At 36.7% G+C, this 26,785-nt stretch overlaps 2 protein-coding genes across 2 annotated transcripts in view; both read right to left on the reverse strand.

Moving 5' to 3' along the window:
• Window positions 1-9,692: 9,692 nt before the first annotated feature.
• LOC102955468 (NKG2-A/NKG2-B type II integral membrane protein-like) lies at window positions 9,693-21,406 on the reverse strand. Its single transcript, XM_042993677.1, has 5 exons — window positions 21,108-21,406; window positions 20,705-20,782; window positions 20,199-20,252; window positions 19,564-19,715; window positions 9,693-9,809 (listed from the first exon to the last, which is right to left on the reverse strand). The coding sequence occupies exons 1-5, from the start codon at window positions 21,292-21,294 to the stop codon at window positions 9,693-9,695; spliced, it is 588 nt and encodes a 195-aa protein (XP_042849611.1). The 5' UTR covers window positions 21,295-21,406.
• Window positions 21,407-22,549: 1,143 nt separating this feature from the next.
• LOC122240515 (NKG2-A/NKG2-B type II integral membrane protein-like) overlaps window positions 22,550-26,785 on the reverse strand; it is a 28,032-nt gene continuing 23,796 nt past the window's right edge. The window contains 2 exon segments of the mRNA XM_042993679.1: window positions 22,550-22,557; window positions 23,513-23,654. Coding sequence (XP_042849613.1) covers window positions 22,550-22,557; window positions 23,513-23,654 — 150 coding nt within the window.

Genomic DNA, 26,785 nt, shown 5'->3' on the forward strand with positions numbered 1-26,785 from the left:
AAAAACACTTATTTAACATCTGAAAATGGCAATTGATTTCATGGCAAAAATATGAAAGTATAGAATGATAAATAAAAGTGTAAATCATTTATGGAAGAATACACTTGGTGCAAATTTCTGGAAAGATCTATGATTTCAAAGGCAGTGAGAGTAGCTTTATTTCTAGAGGAATGGTACCAAATCACATAAATGAAATTTCATACTTCAGTCAATGAGGTCTGCAGTCCATGAACTCTGTAATTACTCCTGGCTCTCAAACTTACAAGCATCACCTTCTAAAAGTTACTTCATGGGTGGGAGGAGTTAAGGTGTTGGAATGGCATGGAGACGCTAATTTTGTCTCCTCCCTGTAAGGCAGCTAGAGAAGCACCAGACCATTTGGAACACCTAGGAAATTGATCTGAGGAGTGTAGCAACAACCTGCAAAACCTGAGGCATAGATGTTGGCGGTTATGCAGGGCGAGAGGTGAACTGAGGGGAGAAAAGATGAAGAGAGTAGGGAGCCATTTTCATGCAGAGAAGACAGAGAGAAAGAAAGGGGGAGAATGTGGTGCATTGGGATCCTGCAAGAAAAGCACTCCTTCCTGAAAGCAGCTGGAAAAAAGAGACAGAAAGAGTGAAAATACTCGTAGGGGACTGAAGAAGAAATCTGTCCCCCAAAACCACTGACAGGGGGAAAGGAGAGGTAGTCAGTACTGCCAGGTTTCTATAAACAGTAGAGCGGAGTCTGTTGATTCAGAGCACAGAGGTTGGTGGTGCTCTGGTGAGGAAGTGGGGCGAATCCCCAGGAGCAGGCAGTGCTGTCTGAACCGTCTATGTGCTGTAGAGAGAGAAGCTGTTCCCTGCTTGGAGTGCAGTTGGTAGTGGCCATATAGCTTCACAGTGGGCAAAGGTCCGAGCAGACCCCAGAGAGCAGCTACATTTGTTAGTAATGGGACAAAGATGCCAGAGTGCAACAAAACTGGATCTAGCTGTGTGTTGTGATTTCCTATAATCTCTGAACCTCTGCCACTGTGCAATCACATGAACATTTTCTGAGGCAAGACTGCACCTGGCCACTGCTCAGCAATACCCTCCCCAGAGAGTCAGTGCATATCGAAGCAAGCGGTCTCTGAAATGTGGGGTTCTGAAACACAACACTGTCTGAGATAAAACTCTGGAGAGAGGTTTCACCTGGAAGGTGGACAGCTTAGACATGGACAGGGTAGAGGTGTAGAGTGGGCAGAGGACTGCAGCCAAGGAGGGGTGCTTGCTGGTGGGGCAGTGAGAGCGCAAGTCCCTGTGCCAAAGACTAGGACACTGGGTGAACCCATTTCCACCTCTCCCATGCAAGCACATGGGTGCCACGCTGATCCATCACCGTAACCTAAGCACGGCCACCTAGTGAGGAATGGAGCCATTACACCAAGCCCTGCCCAACTGTGCCCTCCAAGCACACCCCCCAGAAGACCAGCACAAGTCACTCCACCTGCTTAGTGCATGAAATAGAGGAGGCTTCATCGTTTCAGTTCTAGGGGAAACTGGATGTCCCTTCATTTGGGTTTCATTGTGTTTGCTGGTTCACTTATTTGCTCATTTATGTTGCTTTTGTTATACCTTAAATTATTCCCCCCCCCTTAATTTTCTTTATTTTCTTGGATACAGAAAAAAATGGTTTTATTTTTAACTTGTTTTTTTTTATTTTTTAAGTTCCTATTTCAGATCATTTTTGTATTTTATTTTATTCTACTTTATTATATATATTTTTAATTTCTAAAATTTTTTCTTAGTTTTTCTCCTTTCCTTTCCTTTTCCTCTCTATTCTACCGAGATTTTTTTCAATATGCAGATCAAAACACTCCTAGGATCTAGCTTCCTTTATTTGATTTTTTGTTTTCTTTTCAAATTTTAATTTTTTATTTTCTTATTTTTTTTCTTCCTTCAAAACGACAAAACAAAGGACTTAACCCCAAAAGAGAGAACAGGAAGATATCACAGCCACAGACTTAGTCAACACACACAAAAGTAAGATGGCTGAACTAGAATTAATAACCACGATAATGTGAATACCAGCTGGGGATGAAAAAGCACAGAAGGCACCTGACAATCCCTTTCTGCAGAGATAGAAATAAAATCTCTTCAGGCTGATAGTAAAAATGCTACAACCAAGATTCAAAATGAATGCATGCCATGACGGCAAGGCTGCATATGGCAGTGAAGCGAATCAGTGACATAGAAGATAAAATTATGGAGAATAATGAAGCAGAAAAAAGAGAGAACAAAGGCAAAGAGCAGGATACGAGACTTGGAGAGCTCAGTGACTTAGTAGAAAGGAAAAACATCCAAAACAGAGGTGTTTCAAAAGATGAAGAGAGAGTGAAAGGGGCAGAAAGTTTAGATGAGCAAAATACCAAAACATTTTCCTAATCTGGGAAGGACACAGATGTCAAAATCCAGGAAGCACGGAGACCTCCCATTAGATTCCCCCAAAACTGACCATCACCAAGGCATATCTTAGTAAAATTCACCAAATACACTGACAAGGAAAGAATTGTGAAAGCAGCAAGGGAAAAAAGTCCTTACCCTATAAGAGAAGACACATCAAGTTTGCAGCTGATGTATCCACATAAACTTTGCAGACCTGGAAGGATATATTCAACGTGCTGAATCAGAAAAATATGCAGTCAAAAATTCTTTATCCAGCAAGAATGTCATTCAGAATAGAAGGAGTGATTAAGAGTTTCCCAGAGACACAAAAAATAAAAGAGTTCATGACGACTAAACCAGCCCTGCACGAAATTTTATGCAGGACTCTTTTAGTGGAGAAAAGACAAAACAAAACAAAAAAGACCAAAAGCAACAAAGACTAGAAAGGACCAGAGAACACCACCAGCAACATCAACTCTAGAAGGAACACAATGGTACTAAATTGATATCTTTCAGTACTCACTCTAAGTGGAAAAGGACTAAATGCTCCAATGACAAGACATAGGGTATCAGAATGGATAAGAAAAGGTATATGCTTCTTACAAGAGACTCATTTTAGACCTAAAGTCATCTACAGATTAAAATAAGGGGATGGGGAACCATCTATCATGCTAGTGGCCATCAAAAGAAGCCTGGAGTAGCTGACTTATATCAGACAAACTAGATTTAAAAATAAAGACTGTAACAAGAGTAAAAGGGCATTAAACCATTATTAAGGGGTCTATCCACCAAGAAGTTCTAACAATTGTAAATGCATATTCCCACAATGTGTGAGCACCCAAATATATATATCAATTAATTACAAACATAAATTTCATTGATGATAATACCATAAGAGTAGAGGACTTCAACACCCACATCTTACAGTAATAAACAAATCATGTAAGCAGAAAATCAACAAGGAAACACTGGCTTTGAATGACACGCTGGACCAGATGGACTTAACAGATACATTCAGAACACATCATCCTAAAGTAGCAGAATACACATTCTCTCGAGTGCACATGGAACATTCTCCAGAATAGATCACATACTGGGTCACAAATCAGCCCTCAACAAGTACAAAAACATTGAGACCATACTGTGCATATTTTCTGACCACAACTCTATGAAACTTGTAATTAATCACAACAAAACTTTTAAAGGGACCATAAATACTTGGAGATTAAAGAACATCCTACTAATATATGGATGGGCTATCCATGAAATTAAAGGGGAAACTAAAAAGTACATGAAGGACAATGAAAATGAAAACAAGATATTCCAAAACCTCTGCGATGCAGCAATGGTTGTAAGGAAGTACATAAGAATCCAGGCCTTCCTGAAGGAGGAAGAAAGGTCTTAAATATACAACCTAAAGTTACACCTAAAAAGGCTGGATAAAGAACAGCAAATAAAGTCCAAACGTAGCAGAAGAAGGGAAATAAAAAAGATTAGAGCAGAAATCTATGATATTGACATAAAAAAAAAAAAAGAACAGATAAAGGAAAGCAGGAAATTGTTCTTTGAAGTATTAACAAAATTGATAACCCCGTAGCCAGACTGGTCAAAAAGAAACACGGAAAGAACCCAAATATAATCACAACTGGAAGAGGAGATATTACAACCAACACCACAGAAATATAAACAATAATGAGAGAATATTATGAGCAATTATATGCGAACAAATGGGACAATCTAGATGAAATGGACAAACACCTAGAAATATTTAAACTACTAAAACTGAAACAGGAAGAAATGAAAATTTTGAACAGACCCATAAGCAGGAAAGAAATTGCTTCAGTAATCAAAAATCTCCCACAAACAAGATTCCAGGACTGGCTGTCCAGGGGAATTCTGCAAAACATTAAAGAAGAGTTAACCCTTATTCTTTTGAATCTGTTCCAAAAAGTAGAAATGGAAGGGAAACTTCCAAACTCACTCTACAAGGCCAACATTACTTTGATTCCAAAACCAAAGACCCCTCTAAATGAAGAAATACCAACCAATTTCCTTTGTGAACATGGATGCAAAAACTCTCAACGAAATACTAGCAAATTGGATCCAGCAATACATTAAAAGAATTATTCACCCTGATCAACTGGGATTGATTCCTGGATGCAGGTCTAGTTCAATACTGCAAGTCAGTCAATATTTTACATCACATTAATAAAAGAAAGGATAAGAACTGCAAGATCCTCCCATAGATGCAGAAAAAAAAAACCTTTCACAAAATGCAGCTCCCATTCTTGATATAAGCCCTCAAAAATATAGGGATAGAAGGAACATAACTGAAAATCATAAAGGCCATATTGGAAAGACCCACAGGTAATATTGTTGTCAGTGTGAGAAAAACTGAGACCTTTTCCCCTAAGGTCAGGGAGACGACAACAATGTCCACGGTCACCACTGTCATTCACTATAGTGTTGGAGGTCCTAGCTTCAGCAATCAGACAGCAAAAAGAAGTAAAATCATCCAAATAGGCAAAGAGGAAGTTAGACTTCCACTCTTCTCAGCTGAAATGATACTTTCTGTGAGAAATCCAAAAAATCCCACCAAAAAACTGCTAGAACTGATACATGAATTCAGCAAAGTGGCAGCGTGTCAAATCAATGGATCTCTAATATATTGCATATTCATTCTGCTTTGTTACCCTGAGTTGTTGGACTAAAGATACCAATTTCTCTGTGATGGGATTGCTGATTAGTTGTGCCTCAGGTGCATCCCACCAGCATGTATAATCTCCCACTCACTAGAGAGACAGGACAGTGGTGACACATGCCTTCTTATGGGTATAGGTAATAATTTTTGCACTGTTTTTTGTATGTATTTAGAAATGTAAAATATACTTGGGGAGAAATGGTAGGTGTTCTACATCAGAATGCATTTAGCAGCATCTCTCACTTTTCTCCATTCTTTATGGTAACAGATGCATATGTGTAGATGGGATATTCCAACATTGGAAGGGATAGGGCATTTCAGTCCCTTCTTCACCCTGGACCCTGTAGGATCCCCAAATCTAGAATTCAAACAGCCTATCTTGTCACAGCTCGACAATCCCCTGTGTATTCTTCAATTCCAAAGACACAGCCTATACAGATGCCCAAATAACACACTTTGTGAGGAGACTGGGGTTCTTGAGCAATAAGGGAAAGGACAGTAATTGCAATTTGATTTCAAAAAAACACAAAACACAGACATAGAAAAAATTACTGTAGTGTCCACACATGATGCGTATTGAATTTCTCTCCTTTTTTAAAAGCAAATTTCTTTAATGTATATGATCAGAATGGTTGCCAGATAGCATTTCTGATGCCTGGCTATTTCACTGGGTGAAAGAAAGAAGACAGTTATAGGGCTTTGGTTTTATGTAAAATGGCCTTTATTGGACATAGGGAAAAGCAAAATATGAAGAGATCACAGAAAGCAAGGACTTCATGTGCTTGGGCTTTATTTTAAGGATCTGTGGGCATTATATCATTTATTATTATTTATTCCTCAGAACAGCCCTATGAAGTTGCTACATTTAAGACCATCATGTCACAGGTAATGACACAAAAGCATCAATTTCTTAAGCCAAAACGACTGAAATCTAGTGACTACTTGTGTCAAGAGGTACTGTTCAAATACTCAAGTAAATATGAATAAGATACTATTTCCATCATATATTCCAGCAGAGAAAACAGCCAGAGCAGTTATGTAACTGAGTCCCAGGGCTAGGAGTGGGCACTTAGAAATTACGTGAAGTGACCGGTTTCAATGCCAATGTCCTTACACTTTATAATTTTCTGCTTATAACTTATTTCCTCAAAGACCATGGTGAAAACATCTATACTATCGTGTCTGTCACTGTATAAAACTGATTTACAAGGATATTTGGCACAGAAGACAAAAAAAAAAATGGGAAGTTGAGAGTACTAAATTTTTAATCTATTTCCAAACAATTTCCTTTACAAACTTATCTATCTCATGAAGTATTATTAAAAAAAATTCCTATGGCAATAATGGTAGATTAAGTTACTTTCAGTGAATCTACATTTCTTCCCTCTGACCACTATGAAAAGAATATAGTCTACAGACAACAAATGATAAGTTTGCCCCGTGACTTGTTTCGCAATATAACGTGTGTGGGAATGTGATAGGTTATGAGTTTAGAGACCAGGCACTAAGAAACACATTTCTGCTAGTTGCTATCTCTGTTATGCAAGATCATATACCAGGATCTGAGCTGCATCTGTATGTAGTCTGGAGTCAAGTCCATAAAGGCCCAGACTTGATCAACCCTAACAGAGCCAAACCACAAACAGGTGAATGAAAATTAGATGCTTAATATTCAATGTCATTGCAACCTTGGGTTGTATGAAACACAACTTTAGCAATTACTTTCAGCTACCATAAACAATTATATTCAATTCCTTTTGAATATTCACATAATTTTTCTAGAAGAGTGTAGGGAATATGTAGAGAGAATACAAAGAATATGTCTATCTTCACAGATATAAGTGCATATGAAATATGAATTTATTTTGCAAGTAATAACCGAGTTTAATTTCTTTCCCTGTTATAATTGAATTAGGGTAGGAATATCTGTGAATCATTATCTGATTACTCACGTTTGTCTTGAATTCTGGCAATAACTAGCCATTTGACCCAAACATATATCTATACATTTTTAATTTTTGGTTTTCTTATGCAACATTTTATGTTTTGCATCAAAATATTTTTTTCATTTATTTATTTTTATTTTTTTAATATGAAATTTATTGTCAAATTGGAAGCTAAGTGAAATAAATCACACAGAGAATGACAACAAATTGTTTTTTAGCATGGTTGTAAAGACTGACAGAAGTGGGTACATAAAAATTTGAAAAAAACTAAAGGTCATCCAAAATATATGAACCCAGTTCAGGAAAACAACATATAAGAAAAGTATCAAAGGCCACTGGTTATTAGCAATTAGAAACCAATCTCTACCTTAAAATAAATCTAATCTTTGATAGTGCTGCACTAAGACAGATTCAGAGAGTACACTTTGGTTCCATTTTCGGAGGAATTGGGGCTGATCTGAATGGCTCTTACACAGAAACCGTGTGGTTGTTCCATGATAACCCCAAGGGGCCATTCATTTAGTACTCTCAGCTCCAAATCCACCCTCAGTGCCTTGTTCTCAGATAACGGTGGAAGATCCTATCCATTTTCTCTCTGGTCATCTCACATGAAGTTGACTTTTGTCAGTAAAAGACAATGGAGAGCCAGTGCAGCAGAAAGGGCTCTTCTTCTTGGCTTCATGGTGTTTTCTCTCCTTTGGCCGCCATGGCTAAGTTGCCAGTTGTAGTCTTGCAGGAAGTCACATGTGTTCGTCCCACAGCAAATTCTTGTAGGCAATCTGTCAGTTTCCTGTCTTCTGGTCTTTCCTCCTGATGCTCTGACAGGGAGTTGCTCCTGTGTGCCAGTCACAGCCTGAGATCCTTCCTCACCAAGTTCAGCCCATGGAGTGTGAAGCTGCCCTGCCCCAGGCGAATCCAGTGAGCATGTCTGTCATGAAGCTGTGTGCACCCACATCGTCCTCGATGACATCTAAATCCCATCTTCAGAGAGCAGACCTGGCTTCCCAGTGATCCCTCCTTTAATTCTAAGATATTCTTTGTAATTTTATTGAACTTAGTAGCCTCCCTCTTAGTAAGCTTTCCTTTACAAGTAGATAATAACTGTTTACCTCAACTTCCTTCCTTGTTCTGTCTCCTGACTCAATTCTGACTCATACCCTTGTCACCCTGGGGTGTTCAATCCTCATCTGAGGCCCTTAAAGTACTAGAACAAATCTGCTAATTTGGAAATCGAAATGGAATTATTCACTGTATTGAGAATATTACACTAATATTATGATTTGAAATTTATATATAATTATTTTACTAAATAGCACAACATAAGAAATAAATAATATATACCGAGCATATTTTTTTTACACTAATATAATTAAATTTGAGAACAGTTCCATATCACCAAGAATGAAGCCTCAATTACTCTTTGGACTTTGGGTGATATATGCGTTGTTGTGGATTCATCCTTGGTAAGAAATGAAACATTCTAGTCAGTGATGTTGATAATGGGAGAGGCCATGCACATGTGCAGACAGGGACAATACAGGAAATCTCGGGAGCTTCTTACTTTTGTTGGGAACCTAAAATTACAGTAAAAAATGTAATAATATTTTTATCTTAAAAATATGCAGAATAAATAATCATAGCGGTTTTGAAATAATGAGAGACGTGTTCTTTATAAATGGTGAAATAACATTATACCAAAATGAGGTAACTAAAATGCCTGGTGCTTACAAACATATGGTCTTCTTACTGAGCAGGGTGCAAAATAAGGTTTTTTTCGCACGAAAATCGAAATATGGACAATTCTTGTCACTCTCTGAAGATACTGACAACCTGAAATACAGGGAATTATACCTCATTAATCTTACCATAAGATTACTTACGTCTTTTACTATGTACCATAGTATTTTGATGAATAAACCATCTATTTTGACTCATACTTACATATCTCAATCTCAAGATTTCCCATACCGTTTTTCTCTGGAAAAACTTCAACTACTATGTTTATCTGATTGTTCACATATTGCTGTTTTGTTTCTAAGAACAATTCTTGTGAGACATAAAATAAAAAGTTGTCAGGAAACTTACACTTCGGAAGAAAACGTTAAGGCTTTTGGCTGCACAGATGAACTATTATGGCTTCTATCGGAGCCTCTAATCCATGTAGTATCAGAGAGTAAATTCAACAAAAACTATGAGAAAACAAATTTTATTGCAAGTCAAATACAAGCTCTTACACTCATTTGAATTCTGTAGTAACAAATAAGAGTTCTTTCCTTCTAACTTTATAGAAACTTTCAAATTATAATATAATGTTACACACTGGACACGTAAGTATAAAGTTATCTTAGTAGGACTAAGTGAAAATGACAAACTGACCGCAAAAACAATTTCAGCGTTTAGAAAATGGATCAAAGCTTAATAACTTATGAAATATGTACCGTGGAAATTCAAGTCAGAAACACATGTGTAATCTTCTCGCCTAGGATGTTCCAGTGCCTCCCCACCTGCCCACCCCTGGCTCAGTGATCCAGAAGATTGTAGCTTTTACATTTGGGAGAAGCTGCAAAGAGCAACGGTGTTGGTGCTACAGGGAGAGACCTGATCAGCACTGGGGATGGGGATGGGTACCCACTGATGTTTCAGCTCCAAGTGCTGATATCGCTCGGTAATGATGAAGAAAACCCATACTTGTGCTGTTCAGAGGTTGTAGTGTTTGTGTCAAGCACTGTGACCCCCATAAATATAATGGAAACATACTGGATATGAGAATATAACGGAAGAGTTGATATTAGCTCTCCAACACTCTTAGCTTATGGAAAAAATATACACACATGGAGAGGAGACCAAGAGGAAGCCAGGAGAAAGTAAGAATACAGGAGACCTGAGAACTCTTAGCAACATTATGAACAGTCCCTCTCACAATCACAGACACAGGCACAGATGTCACACTGCAGAAGGTGAGTCCATACTGACTTGCAGTATTTGAACATATTGTTTCTAAAAAAAATAGTAACTAACATCAAAGGTAAAAGTCACAAGGTCATAAAAATAAGCAATAAGAATTTGGAAACAATTGAACAAAACTATCAGCAGAGAGATTTAGTGGAGAAGATTCTGCCATAAATGTTTGGCAAAAAGAATAGTAAATCTAGGAAAAATGACAAACAATGCATGTTTCTGAATTATATTTTTAAAAAGTGTCTACCTAAAAAGTAAAAAAATATGAAGAGAAATTTAAAAATGTCTTCCGACGAAAGGAAAGCATAGGTCAATAGAAACGTGTGCAGGGATAACTTGTTGCACACAGTAGAACAAAAGTATTTAGAAGTCATATTTATAAATATATGAAAACTATAAAGAAAACTTAGTTGAAATAATTGCATGAACATGTGATGGCAGCAATTTAGCAAGTAGGAAATATCAATGGAGATATAAACCTATATGAAGAAACCATAGAGAATCTCAGTGCATAAATCCATACCGGAAATGGAAAATCCACTCAAGTAGAAAAAAACTGATGAATTTGAAGGAGTAACAAATTTATTTACACCTTAGGATGAGAGAGAAGAAAGAGAACAATTTACAGAATTCAGAGACTTTCAAAAGAGTATCAGGAAAGCCAGCTTAGTTCTAAGTAGAATATGAGAAGAACAACAGAGGCAGAAAAAAAAAAAAAAAACAGGACAACAATCTTAAGGCACAACAAAGGAACAGCTTACTAATATCATTTAAAATATTTATAGACACCAGAGACTTGGCAAACTGCTAACAGAATGAGCACGTACAAATCCACGTCTCATGACATCATAATGAAATGACTAAAGAACACTGGCAAATACAGACAAAGAAATACTCTTGAGGGAACAGAGTGGATTGTGAAGTGACTTAAGTCAGTGTGAAAATCAGGGATGGGTGACACGTCTTCCACCTCCATCAGCCTTATGCCACATTATCTAGACAGAATCCATCCCTGCCCTGCACACTAGTTCTGAATGGAATAGGATATAAGCAGCAAGATGAAGGAACAGAAAGACGAAGACTCTAAATCCCCCATGGAAACAATACCTTAAAAATATCCAGACACAAACCGAGGTATAATTGGTCTAACCAGCTTTGATAAAGGTGCCAGGACCATTCAGTAGGGAAAGAGAGCATCTTTCACAAAGGGTGTTGGGAAACTGACTTCCCTCCCACATGTAGAAGATTGAAGCTCGATGTTTCCATTTACACCGTATACTAAAATTAACTCAAAGTGGACTAAAGACATAAATATAAAGTGTAGAAGTTCCTCAAGGGAAAATTAGGGGCAAAATAAACAACACTGCATTTGGCAATGATTTCTTGGCTCTGCCACCAAAACCAGACCACAAAGGAAAAGTCCATTGTAGACAAGTGTGTGATATCAACCTAAACATTTCTGTGCAACACAGGGCATGATCAACGATGAAAAGACAGAGTGGAAAAAACACTTGCAAATCATACATCAAACAGGGAATCACATCTAAAATATAAAATTAATCTACAAGTTGGTACCAACAACAACAAACACCAAAACAAAATTAAAAAATAGGGCAAAGAAATTAAAAAGGCATATTTCCAAAGACAATATAGTGAAAAATCATATGGAAAGATGCCAATGATCAGAGAAATTCAAATCAAAATCATGATGAGTTATCATCTCATACTCATTAGGATGGATGGTGTAAAAAAAAAAAAAGCTCAGGTGCCTGGGTGGCTTAGTTGGTTAAGTTTCCAACTCTTGGTTTCGACTCAGGTCATGATCGCACATTTGTGGGTTTGAGCACCGCATCAGGCTCTGTGTTGACAATGCAGAGACAGCTTCAGATGCTGTCCCTTTCCCTCCCTCTCCACCTCCCCTGCTTGCTCTCTCTCTTTCTCTCTCTCAAAACAAATAAATAACATTTTTTAAAAAAGGGTCAGTGAGGAGGTCGACCAGGAGGAGACTACACACTGTTGTTGGGCATGTAAATCGGTCACCGTTATGAAGAAGAGAATGGAGCTTCTTCAAGAAATTGAAAATACAATTACCACATGAAGCAGCCATCCCACATGTAGGAAACTATCTAAAAGAATTGAAAGCAAGATCTCAAAGATATATATACGCCCATGTTCACTGCAGCATTATTCATTAGAGCCATAGGGCAGAAGCCACCCAAATGTCCACTGATGGATGAATGGAGAAAGAAAGTGTGGTATACACATAACACTGTAATATTATTCAGTTGTAAATGGAAGGAAATCTATCACCTGCTACAACATGCATGAAATTCCAGGACATTATGCTAAGTGAAATAAGCCAGTCATACACATGAAAAAAAAAAAAAAAAACCTGTTCGATTCCACTTATAGAAAGTATCCAAAGTAGTAACAGTGATAGAAACAAGTAGAATAGTGGTTGCTCAGGTTGAGGGGAAAGTGTTGAAGGAGAATTATTGTGCAGTGAGTTGAGTTCCAGTTTTACAAGGGGAGAGCTCTAGATATCCTTTGCAACAATGTGATAGTTAGCACTCCTAACTTAAAGTGGGTGCTTCAACTGGTTACGATGGATGATCTAGTTAAATGCAATGTAAGATGTGCGAGAGTATAGGATTCCTCCTATATGACACTCTGGAAAAAGCAAAATTATGGAGACAGTAAGGTGATCAGTGGTTGTCAGGGTTTAGGGGGAAGGAAGAATGGATAGGGGGAGCACAGAGGATTTTGAAGGATGGGAAACTATTCTGTAGAACTCCATAATGTTTGATACATGTCACTATCTACTTTTCCAAACGCATAAAATGCCCAACCTCAAGAGTAAGCTTTGTAGTAAACTATGGTCTTTGGCTGAAAAAGATGTGTCAATACAGGTGTATCAGTTGTAGCAAGTGAACCACCCCACTGAGGGCTTTTGAAATTGAGAGAGTCCATGAACTGCTCCTGCATTGACACATAGACAGGAGGGGAATAGGGCATATACCGGTGCTATGTCTGAGTTTTGCTATGAACCTAAAACTGCTCTAAGACACTAGGCTATTTTTTTTAACATGGGTAATGTGTTAAATTCTATGTTATGGGGTCAAGGTATTTTCTGCAACAGCTTAAAAAATAAAATCAAAGTCAAACCCACAAAAAGAGGTGATCTTGACAAGGGCAGGAGAAAAGCAACTCATTATATTTAGGTAAATAACAATATGATTAAAAGATGAGCTCTCACTGGAAAAATAGTGAAAAAAAAAAAAGAAAGAAAGAAACCCACTACCTGTGCGCGCGCGCGCGCACACACACACACACACACACACACACACACACACACACAAAACAAATATACAAACAACCAAAACAAAGCAAAAATACCTGTCAAACAGGAATTATACATTCAGAAAATAGTTTTTTACAAAACAAGATGCATAAAGACCCCACATCAGGCACAAAAACAAACAGAATTTATTCTTACTACACCTGCCTTTCAACAATGTTCTTCAAACTACAATTAAAATGACACTAGATGGTAATGCATATCCGTAAATAGCATTAGAGATCACCAGAAATGATAAATAGGTCGGTAAATGTTTAGAACTGCGTGTGTATTTTCCCCTCTGAATTTCTTGAAAAGATAAGATAATTTGCAGCCATAATTATAACACTGTATGGTGGGATCTATACTATAAACCTTATGGTTTTTAGCATTTGTTAATGTGTGTGGTACAAAGTCTCCACGAATGCTTCCCTTCAGGTTTCCAATGTGAAAGCATGAAAGCAGAGAAGGTAAAGAGATGCATAGTTTGTGTTCAGAAACCAGTGCGAGCTGGCTTCAGTACAGCACTGTTAGAAGTACAGATTTCCACTCTCTCTGACAGTAGGTTGTTCCTTTGAAAACTTGCCTAAGCTGAAATAGTGTAAATTGAGGAGGCAAATAGCATTAATTTACATGAAAAAATTGCTGAGCATCCCTGTTCCAAAAATTCACCACCACCCTCAAAACACAAAACACAAAAAATAACGTCACTTAGGCTTTTCTGATACATCAAGACATGCCTTGTGAATGGAGAGGTACAGAAAATAAATTGAGATGAAGCACAGACACTCAATACAGTTCAAACCTACGCCTGATACTGATATACAGAGTGGATTGTTTTTTGAGAAATGAACTTGACAGGAACAGTCTTGCTCCTCGGGCTGTGAGCTGCTTCTCTAACATTAAACTAGCCCTGAACACAATGAAAGAATTGCTATGGAGAATACATGGTAAAAGAAGGCATTTTGGATCATAAGGAACAGAAAGACACAAACCCTAAATCCCCAAAGAAACAATCCCTTAAAAATATCCAGACACAAACCCATGTGTATTCAGTCTAATCAGTTTTGATAAATGTGCCAGGACCATTCAATAGGGAGAGACAGAATCTTTTACAAAAGGTGTTGGGAAACTGACTTCCCACATGCAGAAGAATGAAGCTGGATGTTTACATTTACACCTTATACTAAAATTAACTCCACCAAAACCAGACCACAAAGGAAAAGTTCATTGTAGACAAATGGGCTATATCAACCTAAACATTTCTGGGCACTAAAGGGCATGATCAACGATGAAAAGACAGAGTGGAAAAAACACTTGCAAATCATATATCAAACAGGGAATCACATCTAAAATATATAATTAGTCTACAATTTAGTACCAACAACATCAAACACCAAAACACAATTAAAAAATTGACAGAGATTTTAAAAAAACATATTTCAAAAGACAATATATATTGTGAAAAATCATATGGAAAGATGCTAATGATCAGAGAAATGCAAATCAAAATCATGATGAGTTATTACATTATACTCATTAGGATGGATTTTATAAAAAAAAAAAAAAGCTTGGGGTGCCTGGGTGGCTTAGTTGGTTAAGTTTCCAACTCTTGGTTTTGACTCAGGTCATGATCTCACATTTGTGGGCTTGAGCCCCACATGAGGCTCTGTGTTGACGATGCAGAGCCAGCTTCAGATGCTCTCCCTTCCCTCCGTCTCCACCTGCCCTGCTTGCTCTCTCTCTTTCTCTCTCTCTCACAGCAAATAAATAACATTTTTTAAAAGAGGGTCAGTGAGGAGGTCGAGAAGGAGGAGACTACACACTTTTGTTGGGAATGTAAATGAGTGAGCCGTTATGAAGACATGTATGGAGCTTCCTCAAGAAATCGAAAATACAATTACCACATGATTCAGCAATCCCACATGTAGGAAACTATATAAAAGATTGAAAGCAAGATCTCAAAGATATATATACATCCATGCTCACTGCAGCATTATTCATTAGAGCCATGGGGCAGAAGCCACCCAAATGTCCCCTGATGGATGAATGGAGAAAGAAAGCGTGGTATACACATAACACTGTAATATTATTCAGTTGTAAATGGAAGGAAATCTTATCACGTGCCACAATATGCATGAAATTCCAGGACATTATGCTAAGTGAAATAAGCCAGTCATACACATGAAAAAAAAAAAAAAACCTGCTTGATTCCACTTATAGAAAGTATCCAAAGAAGTAAAAGTGATAGAAACAACAAGTAGAATAGTGGTTGCTCAGGTTGAGGGGAAAGTGTTGAAGGAGAATTATTGTGCAGTGAGTTGAGTTCCAGTTTTACAAGGGGAGAGCTCTAGATATCTTTTGCAGCAATGTGATAGTTAGCACTGCTAACTTAAACTGGGTGCTTCAACTGGTTACAATGGATGATCTAGTTAAACGCAATGTAAGATGTGCGAGTATAGGATTCCCGCTATATGACACTCTGGAAAAAACAAAATTATGGAGACAGTATCGATCAGTGGTTGATAGTGTTTAGGGGGTAGGAAGGATGGATAGGGGGAGCACAGAGGATTTTGAAGGACGGGAAACTATTCTGTAGAACTCCATAATGTTTGATACATGTCACTATCTACTTTTCCAAACGCATAAAATGCCCAACCTCAAGAGTAAGCTTTGAAGTAAACTATGGTCTTTGGCTGGTAAAGATGTGTCAATACAGGTGTATCAGTTGTAGCAAGTGAACCACCCCACTGAGGGCTTTTGAAAATGAGAGAGTCTATGAACTGCTCCTACATTGACACATAGACAGTAGGGGAATACAGCATATATCGGTGCTATGTCTGAGTTTTGCTATGAACCTAAAACTGCTCTAAGACACTAGGCTATTTTTTTAACATGGGTAATGTGTTAAATTCTATGTTATGGGGTCATGGTATTTTCTTCAACAGCTTAAAAAAGAAAATCAAAGTCAAACCCACAAAAAGAGGTGATCTTGACAAGGGCAGGAGAAAAACAACTCATTATATTTAGGTAAATAACAATATGATTAAAAGATGAGTTCTCACCAGAAAAATAGTGGAAAAAAAAAAGAAAGAAAGAAACCCACTACCTGTGTGCACGCGCGCACACACACACACACACACACACACACACACACAACAAATAAACAAACAACCAAAACAAAGGAAAAATACTGGTCAAACAGGAATTATACATTCAGAAAATAGTTTTTCAGAAAACAAGATGCATAAAGACCCCACATCAGACACAAAAACGAACAGAATTTATTCTTACTACACCTGCCTTTCAACAATGTTCTTCAAGCTACAATTAAAATGACACTAGATGGTAACGCATATCCGCAAGAAGGATTAGAGATCACCAGAAATGATAAATAGGTTGGTAAAAGTTTAGATCTGCGTGTGTATTTTCCCCTCTGAATTTCTTGAAAAGATAAGATAATTTGCAGCCATAATTATAACACTGCATGGTGGGATCTATACTATAAACCTTATATTTTTAGCATTTGTCAATGTGTGTGGTACAAAGTCTCCACGAATGCTTCCCTTCAGGTTTCCAATGTGAAAGCACGAAAGCAGAGAAGGTAAAGAGATGCATAGTTTGGTTTCAGAAACCAGTTGAGTTGGTTTCAGTAAAGCACTGTCAGAAGTACAGATTTCCCCTCTCTCTGACAGTAGGTTGTTCCTATGAAAACTTTCCTAAGCTGAAATAGTGTAAATTGAGGAGGCAAATAGCATTAATTTACATGAAAAAATTGCTGAGCATCCCTGTTCCAAAAATTCACCACCACCCTCAAAACACAAAACACAAAACACAAAAAATAACCTCCCTTAGGCTTTTCTGATACCTCAAGACAAGCCTTGTGAATGAAGAGGTACAGAAAATAAATTGAGATGAAGCACAGACACTCAAAAATACAGTTCAAACCTACGCCTGATACTGATAGACAGAGTGGATTGTTTTTTGAGAAATGAACTTGACAGGAACAGTCTTGCTCCTCGGGCTGTGAGCTGCTTCTCTAACAGTAAAACTAGCCCTGAACACAATGAAAGGATTGCTATGGAGAATACATGGCAAAAGAAGGCATTTTGGATCATAAGGAAGGAAGAGAGGACAAACGTAAGAACAAAATTCTTACCAGGTCTAATGGACTTTCCTTCACCTCCTGTGTTTTTGAAATTGTTTGATATTTGAAGCAAAAGTATCAGTTGAAGCAAAGTTATAACATGCATGTGATTCTCCATGTAAGCAGAGAAATATTTAGGACACTTACAGTATAAATGGGACATGGTAACGGACCTTAAAGGCAAGTAAGTCTCTACATTTTACTCGAACTGCTGTGGGTTGTGATAGACTGTGTAGACTGTGATCTATGAATATCCAATCATCTATATAAAGATATATAATATCTATATTACTTATATCAAGGAGATTAGAGCACATGTGTACATATATATAACTTTATGTATATAAAGTTACAGATGAAGAAAAGACCTACTTTGCTATAAACGATGCTCCGTCAATGAGGTAATGATGTAGAAATATACAACTTTCATTCTTATCTCACAGCCTCAGACATATAGCATCACAAAAAATAAATTCTAATTGGATCATAAATCATAATGGAAAGTTAAAATATAAAGAAATAAAGAAAAAGGTAAATACAGGAAAATAATATAGGAAATTCTATTCATGAACTTTGGCTAACTTCTGAAATAGGTCCAATAATACTCATTGTAATGTACAAAACACTAAGTAGGACCATGGTAACATTAAAATTCTGATCATTAAAAGACTCCAATATGAGAGTAAAAATGCAGATGCAGGTATTTGCATCTTAAAAGCTCAAAAAAGAACTCAGGTCTAAAATATGACAAAGACTTCTGAGAAGTGAAAAGAAGACACCGTCCTGGAGAAATGGGCAAGAGACACACCCCAGCACTTCTCATTCTCACCAAAGAGAATAGCCTTGAGATTTGCAACCCAGGAAAATGGTGCTGTTTCTGACCATCAGAGCCTTTAATTAATTTTCCTGAGACTGCTGAGTTTTGGATCAAAGGCCTATTTGGTACAATGTATTTTACACCATAAAATAGAAAAATGTAGGGATAATTTAGTATAGTGAAATATACACATATCTATGACTGTGCAATTCCATACTAATGCTTACAGAGAAGTGTAGTATAATTATACATGAATACAATTATGTTACATTTATACATTATTATTTTATTATGAAAACCATACATTTATTTTAGATAAATATATTATATAATATGTCGCTATGTGCAATAAATGATTATCAATATGATATGTGGAGGAAGACATAGAAAAGACTTTTCGTAACATAATTATTCATAATAACACTTACAAAAAAGGAACTAAATTTCTGAGAATGGTTTTTAAAATGTCATATTCATATGAGAGCAGTGAATATTCACAAACTGTAGACAAGTGTGTTACTATAGATGGATTACAAGTAGCACCTGGGAGAGAAGGGAGACACACAAAAAAATGTACCCTGAATGATTCCATTGATATACAGCCCCAAAATAAGCAAAGATATTTCATAAAAGGAAAATGGGCAGGCCTGATAAAGGCTCTAAACTTCAGTCTCATGATGTAATTTAGAATTGTGTGATTCTAACTACATTGTAATCAATGTGCACAATCATATGCCTAGTTTCCTTGATGTGTTGTAAAATTAAATAGTAAAGTTAATTTCAGACAAAAGAGCCTTTCTAGAAGCAAAGGTTCCTATGAAAAGCAAGAACTGGAAATTATCAAATGTACATTCAAGGTATAAAAATATAAATAACGTGTCATAGAGTCAAACCATGGAATATTAAAGACTTTAAAAGAAATAAACTACAAATACATATAAAACTATGGATGAATTCTACAAGCATAATATTAATTGCAAGCTTTTCCTTTTTAATTTTTTTAACATTTATTTATTTTTGGGACACAGAGAGAGAGCACGAGCAGGGGAGAATTAGAGAGAGAGGGAGACACAGAACCTGAAGCAGACTCCAGGCTCTGAGCTATCAGCCCAGAGCCCCATGTGGGGCTCAAACACAGGAACCTTGAGATCATGACCTGAGCCGAAGTCGGAGGCTTAATCCACTGAGCCACTCAGGAGCCCCATTTAATGACAAGCTTTTAATAGAATCAGGAAACATTTGAAAACTTACCTTGTCCTCTTCATCATCATAGTAAGGCAGGTTAGATTTCTTAGAAGTACAGGACATCAAACTCTCCTTCCATGATTTTCTCTCAGTGCTAATGTAATAGCAATTGTTGGAATATGTAAACCACTCTTTCAGACAATGACAACAGAGACATGCTGGAGAGAGATAATACGAGATATTATCCAAAAAGCTTTGACTATTACAAAATGAAAATTTACATACTGTATATGGATACACATATGTGTACCTACCATATTCATATACCCTCACAAGCTGATAAAGTTAAAACAAAACACACACACACTCAGAGAAGAGTTAGCCTTTCATTGCCTAATTTATGTGTCCAAATAAAGCGACCACAAAAATGTCCACATCTACATGTCCCGAGAGTCAGTGAAGAAAACCATCTTTATGAAATGATTTACCTTTTATCATGTTATAGAAGGAGGAAATGTGAGGCAATTTTAACAGCATGTACGATGATTTTGAATGAGTATTTCCCCATCAGTTCTGAAAGTTCATTAAGCGATTTTTGAATTCACTTTTTCCAAAAGAATCTGTTATCATCTTTGCCTACTTGGAGATAAAGCTAAAATAGACAGTAGACTAATAACAGATGTTTGCAAGTGATGTTGTACCTTTCTGGATCTTTGTTTCCAGGGACGTTTTGTTCTGCTCTGGTCCTTCAGTAGCTAGAACATTAAAGCAATTCTCAAAAAACATAATATTAAATGAAATGAATCATAATAAGTTGAGTTTCTTAGTTTAAAATTGGGTGTGCTCTTTTACCAGAAAAATTTAATACAGTAAGGAACATGAGAGAGAAAATAATTCAAAAGTAAGAAACCAAACCTCACCATCTCTTACAATATTTGGTTTAAGCAATCTCAAGAATTAATGCGTATTTCACCATAAAGTCTCTTCTATGACTTGCCTTTGAGTTATTAAATCCAAATATATGTTTAATTCTCCCTAAATTTATTTTCTTATGTCTACTTTAGATAAACTCTAAATAATCATTGCACATTTAGAGCACACATGCATTAAAATGAGACAATAAATTCAAAGTGTTACACAATATGTTGAGGAACTAATGATCAGTAAGGTGAAAAATTCCCTTTTAGTCATTCAAACACGTACTTACAGGGAATAACAGCTATTGTTACCACAGTGGACATCAAGACGAGGCCGAGGATTCCCAAGATACCGGCAATGAGCTTCTCTGGACATGATGGTGAGTAGTAGGAAGAGAAATGCAAACGTTGAGAAGGGATGCCTGGAAACAGTCATTTAGGAGATATACAAGGAAGATAACCGACAATGCACTGGGAATCACATACAATAACCTGCACCTCAAACCCATCACTATCATTGGAATCTTCTCTCAGAATATACCAATGCATTCAATTACAATACCATATTCCAACCTCCAGCTCTGGTCCTCACAAATGAAAACTATGTGAGATCACTTCCTACTCTTTCCCTACACCCCTACACCCCAACTTCAAATCCTAAAACAGACATACCTGCTTGTATTAAATGTTTACCTTTGCAGGGAGAGTTCTTGCCATTCCCATGAAGGTCCCGAGAAGCATTTTGAAGATTTAATTCTGCATAGGCTATCTCCTCCTCAGTTACTGAAATGGAACTTTTCGTGCCCTTAGGTTGCACTTGCTGTCTTTTTGAGCCCTTAGCATGATGGAGTTCCGCATAAGTCACTCCTTGGTTGTTCATGTCTGCAGCTGAGTAGTGTCAGCTACAATGTGGATGAAACTGCCCTGAAGGTCTTGATCAAGAGTGTGTGTCATGTGCTGACGACATTGCTAGTACAGTGACACCGGGTGGGGTGCAGGGTGAGGGATGCTCCTCATTTGCAGTTGAACAGTATAAAGTCTGGTACTAACTTGTGTAGAGATTGAAATAAGTGTTTCATGATAGAATAAATGTTTTTTATTTACAATAATAGCATAATAATGCTGATTGGAAAACATGTAAAGCACTAAATTAGTGAAGAAGAAAGGAATTCATGAATAATAGTGTCCTCATTAAAGTAAGGTCAAATTCCACAGACATATTTCAACACTTTTAGAATAACCAGAGTAATTAAAATACTGTATTAGGAAAAAAGTGTTGTATCAATTTTGACAATGTTAAAACCCATTACTGTTAAAAATTAAGTCCCCTAAGATGGGAGAATATAATTTTTAGCACATATAGGAATTTCCTGTTGCAAATGACTTTTATTTGTGGTTTCAAATTGTGTTTCTAAAAAGTAATGCAGTGCTATCAAAGTGATATTTTATTTTGAACATCTGGGGAGTTCTGAGAATTGTTAAATTTAAGAAGAAATGTTTCATATGTTGCAAAATGTTACATGACACACTAAAATTGCCCAGAGCAGGAACAATAGCGAAAACAAAAAGAAACAAAGCATTTTTTACAAGAGGACTTAACATCAGAGTGACAACTGATTTAATGGCAAAGATATGAAACCATAAAATGATAAATAATAGAGTAGATCATTTATGGAAGAACACAGTTGTTACAAACTTCTAGAAAGATCTATGATTTCAAAGGCATTAGGGTAACTCTAGTTGTATAGTTATACTAAAACTCACATGAATGTAATTTCAGACTTCAGTCAAGGAGCTATGCAGTCAGTGATCTCTGGAATCATTCCTGTCTCTCCAAGTACAAAGTATCACCTTCAGAAATTATTTCGTCGGGCACCTGGGTGGCTCAGTCAGTTGAGCGGTTGGTCGAGCGACCAACTTTTGCTCAGGTCATGACCTCATGGTTCGTGGATTCGAACCCCACGCGGGGCTTGTGCTGACAGCTCATAGTCTGGAGCATGCTTCAGATTCTGTGTCTCCCTTTCTCTGTCCCTCTCCTGCTCTTTCTGTGTCTCTCTCTGTCTCTCAAAAATAAATAAACATGAAAAATTAAAAAAAAAAATTAAAAAGATTTATTTCATGTCTAGCTATCTGGTTTAGTAATCTAAAATAGGAATTAAAAGACGTACACTATAACGCATATAAAGCACTTAAACTCAATCTGAGTGGTCTAAGTTCTCAATAATGTGTTAGTGATTTTAATTATTTTTATTAAAAAATTGTTTTGTTTCCTTTTGAGAGAGAGAGAGACAGAGAGTAAGACAGACCGTGAGTGGGGAGGGTTAGATAGAGTAAGACACAGAATGTGAAGCAGGCTCCAGGCTCCGTGCTGTCAGCGCAGCATCTGATGTAGGGCTCGAACTCACAGTGAGATCATGACCCCCGCCGAATTTGGACGCCCAACCGACTGAGCCACTCAGGAGCCCCAATTTTAATTATTTGTAACACAGTACCCATTTATCATTACTGATTCATATCATTTAGACCATGTAACAATTCATTGCATAACAGTGACTTTCAGTATTGAATATCTTTCTTGGCTAAGTTTTGTTTTATTTTATAAAAAGTCTTTGGATTGTTTATAGTTAAGTTTAAATTAGCATTTTTACACAAGGTACCTCATCTTGTGTTTTATGAATAATCAAACTGCTTTCATTTATTGAAATAAATGTATGAGGAATACCATTTGACCTTTATGGTATAATGGATTAATTTTAGGGATTTATGTTTAAAGACTGGACCAATGTCGAATATATATAATATATTCTTGATGACAACTGATGACAAATCCAAATCATGTGTTCTTTGTCCTGATGCTTCTGTGATCTCACCTGAAATTATATTGATTTGCAAACCTATGCATAGGTATATGCATGTGTTGTTAATGACTTCTCCACAGGCAAGAATTTGAATATTGTAAGATCTCTAATGTATCTCATACTCATTCTTGTTTGTTACCCTGAATTGTTGGAATGCAGATACCAATGTTCTCTGTGATTTCATTGTATATTGGCTGTGCCTCAGATGCATCCCACCAGCATTTATAATCTCCCACTCACTGGGGTGACTACTAGAAAGGCAGGACCGTGGTGACACATACCTTCTGTTGGCCAGACAGTCATGCAACGTCCAGAGGGAACCAGGTTCCTCTCGTGACCAGACAGTGTCTGTGGTCTTCACAGCCTGCCGGCCCTGTGAGAGCTGAGAGTGAAGCAATAGTGGAAAAAGTAGATTTCTCATCAGTGTGTCACTTCAAATTTGAACAGGAAATTCTTACCCTTGGGCTATTTTGAAGACACTTTATCTCCTCACACACCTCTAGAATGTAGAGGCTTTGAGCTTGCAGTGTGGCATTTAGTTTGTGCCTCAGCAAATGCCTCTGACAAATTTTATGTTCCACAAGATGCTGGGGTCAGAGACTTAACCACCCAGGCTGTTCACTTACTTCCATCTGAATGACAAACACTGAGGACTTAGGCCTTGTGTAAAATATCTTATAGGTTTATGTTTTACTTTTAGGCAAATTTGCTACATCTACATATTATGTATTTCTTTTTCTTTTTTTTTAAATTTTTTTTTAACGAGCCACTCAGGGGCCCTGTATTTCTTTTTTTTATGCCCTTGATATGTCATTTCTATTTCACTGAAAATATTCTAAAATCAGCAACCCGTCGACGGGTGTTTAATTATATTTGACACTAAGAGTGAAAAATGACTACGTTTTCAATTTTTGTGTAACTGCCATAAAAACATCAATTTCTGAATGGATCTTCTCAAATTTTACCTTCATTTTTAACATACCTACATTCCATTTGTATTATTTGTAAATAGGTGATTAAAGTTTCTGCTGGAAAAAATAAATGCCTGAGGGAAGGATAAAACATTGAATAATACTGAGCCATAGCACCATTCCAGAGATTTGAATGTTAAATAATTATTCATGCTATATACTTATTCACTCTCCAATGGAAACTACGTGTCTGTGTTTAAATAGGAATATTTGCTATAAACAAACAAACAAACAAAAAACCTAAGTCTAGCTGTATAGGGGGAAAATTAATGAATGTTTAACAATTTCACTTAACTCGAAATATTGGTGTAGGGCAGAGAACGTACTTTTAAAAGACAATTAAATAACATGAACATCCAAGCAATAAAACTTTACCTCTAATTATATCTAAATTACCCACTTTGCATCAATGGAATTCTTTTCCTTTGTTTTCATTGTTGGATTTGATTTGCTAATAATTTTGGACATATCCATGTGTATGTTTCCTTTCGTGTGTAGTTCTGTTTTTTTGTGTGTGTTTGGCAAAATGGGTTGACAGTACTATTTTCATTTTCATGTATTTATTTTTCCAGATGTATAGTTGACATGTGATATTACATTAAGTTCAGGTGTAGACATAATGATTCATCATTTATACACGTTATGCTATGATCATCATGATAACTCATCGTGATCACCCATCACCATACAAAATTCATACAATGGTATGGACTCTATTCCTCCTGCTGTAATTTACATCTCTTTGAATTATTTATTTTACAACTGAAAGTTTATACCAGTTACTTTCTTTCGTTTCTTTCAGCCATCCCTCGTCCCCACTCCCCTACAGAAATCACAGCGTTGGTCTCTCTGTATATGAGTCTATTGTTTTGTTTTTTTATTTCTTGGTTTGTTTTTGTGTCAGCATCATTAGGTAAATCATATGGTATTTGCCTTTCTCTGTCTGACTCATTTCATTTAGCATAAAATCCTCTAGATCCATCAACTGTGTCAAAAATGAGGAAAACGTTTTGAGAAACCTCCATCCTGTTGCCCATTGTGACGACACCAATTTAAATTCTCACCAACAGTGCATAAGATTTCCTTTTCTCCACATGCACACCAATATTGTTATTTCATGTTTTTTGGATTCAGACATGTGGCAGGTGTTATCTCATTGTGGTTTTGATTTATGTTTTCCTGATGATTAGTGATACTGAGCATCTTTTCACATGTCTGTTGGCGATCTGCATATCTTCTTTCAGGAAATACCTATTCAGGTCCTTGGTCCATTTTTTAATCACGTGTTTGCATTCCTTTTGCGTTAAGATGTAGGAATTCTTCATATATTTTGGATATTAACCCCTTGTCGCATATATCATCTCCCATTTGGTAGGTAGCCTTTTTGTTTTGTTGACGGTTTCCTTGGCTGGGGAAATGCCTTGTGGTTTGTCATATTGTTTATTTTTCATTTTGCTGCCATTCTCTATGAAAACTGATCCAAAAGAATACCGATGAGAACGATCTCCATGAGTTTATTGCCTATGCTTTCCTTAAGAGATATTGTTTCTGGCCTTACCCTTACCTCTTTAATTCATTTTAGGTTTCTTTTCGGTTTGGTATTAACAAGTAGTCCAGTTTGATTCTTTAACACATAGTTTTCCAGTTTTATAAACACCATTCACTGAAGACTCTCTCTTCCCTTGTGTCCCTTCTTGCCTTCTTGTCACATAGCAATTGACCATAGGGCACAGATTAATTTCTGGGCTCTCTATGCCTTTCCTTTGATCTGTATGTCTACTGTTTTCCCATACTGCTTGGATTGCTAGAGCTTTGTAGGAGTTTGAAATGTAAGAGCATGTTTCTTCCAGTTTTGTTCCTGTTTCTAATGATTGCTTTGGGTATTCAGAGTTTCTTGTAGTTCCATACAAAGTTTCAGGTAATTTATTCTAGTTCTGTGAAAAAGCTATTGGTATTTTCATAATGATTACATTGAATCTATAGGTCATTTTGCATCATTGGGATATTTTCACAATATTATATTTTCCATTCCATAAGCACAGTATATATCTTCTTATTTATTTATTTGTGTCATCCTCAAATTTCTTCTAACAATAGCTTAATTTTCAACATGTAAGAATTTCACCTCCTTGATTGAAATATTCTTTGGTAATTGATTCTTATAAATGTAATTATAAATGCGATTGTTTCAATTTCTCTTTCTCACAGATTATTACTACTGTATAACATCCAAAAGATTTCTATATATTAATTTTGTTTCCTGCAACTTGACTGATTTCACCTATTATTTCTAATAGGTTACTTTGGTGTAGTGTCCCATTTTTTTTTCCAGAAAATTAAGTCATCTGTCAATAGTGACTGCTTTGCATTTTCTTTATTAGCATGGATGTCTTTTACTGATTTTTCTTTCCAGATTTCTGTGTCTAGGACCTCCAGGACTGTGTTGAATAAATGGTAAGTGTGGACTTCCTGGTCTTGATCCTGATCTGAAAGGAAAAGCTTTTGGCTCCTCACTGTTGAGAATGATGTTAGTTGCGGGCTT

This window comes from Panthera tigris, chromosome B4 (assembly GCF_018350195.1).
Source record: "Panthera tigris isolate Pti1 chromosome B4, P.tigris_Pti1_mat1.1, whole genome shotgun sequence".
Classification (NCBI taxonomy): Eukaryota; Metazoa; Chordata; class Mammalia; order Carnivora; family Felidae; genus Panthera; species Panthera tigris.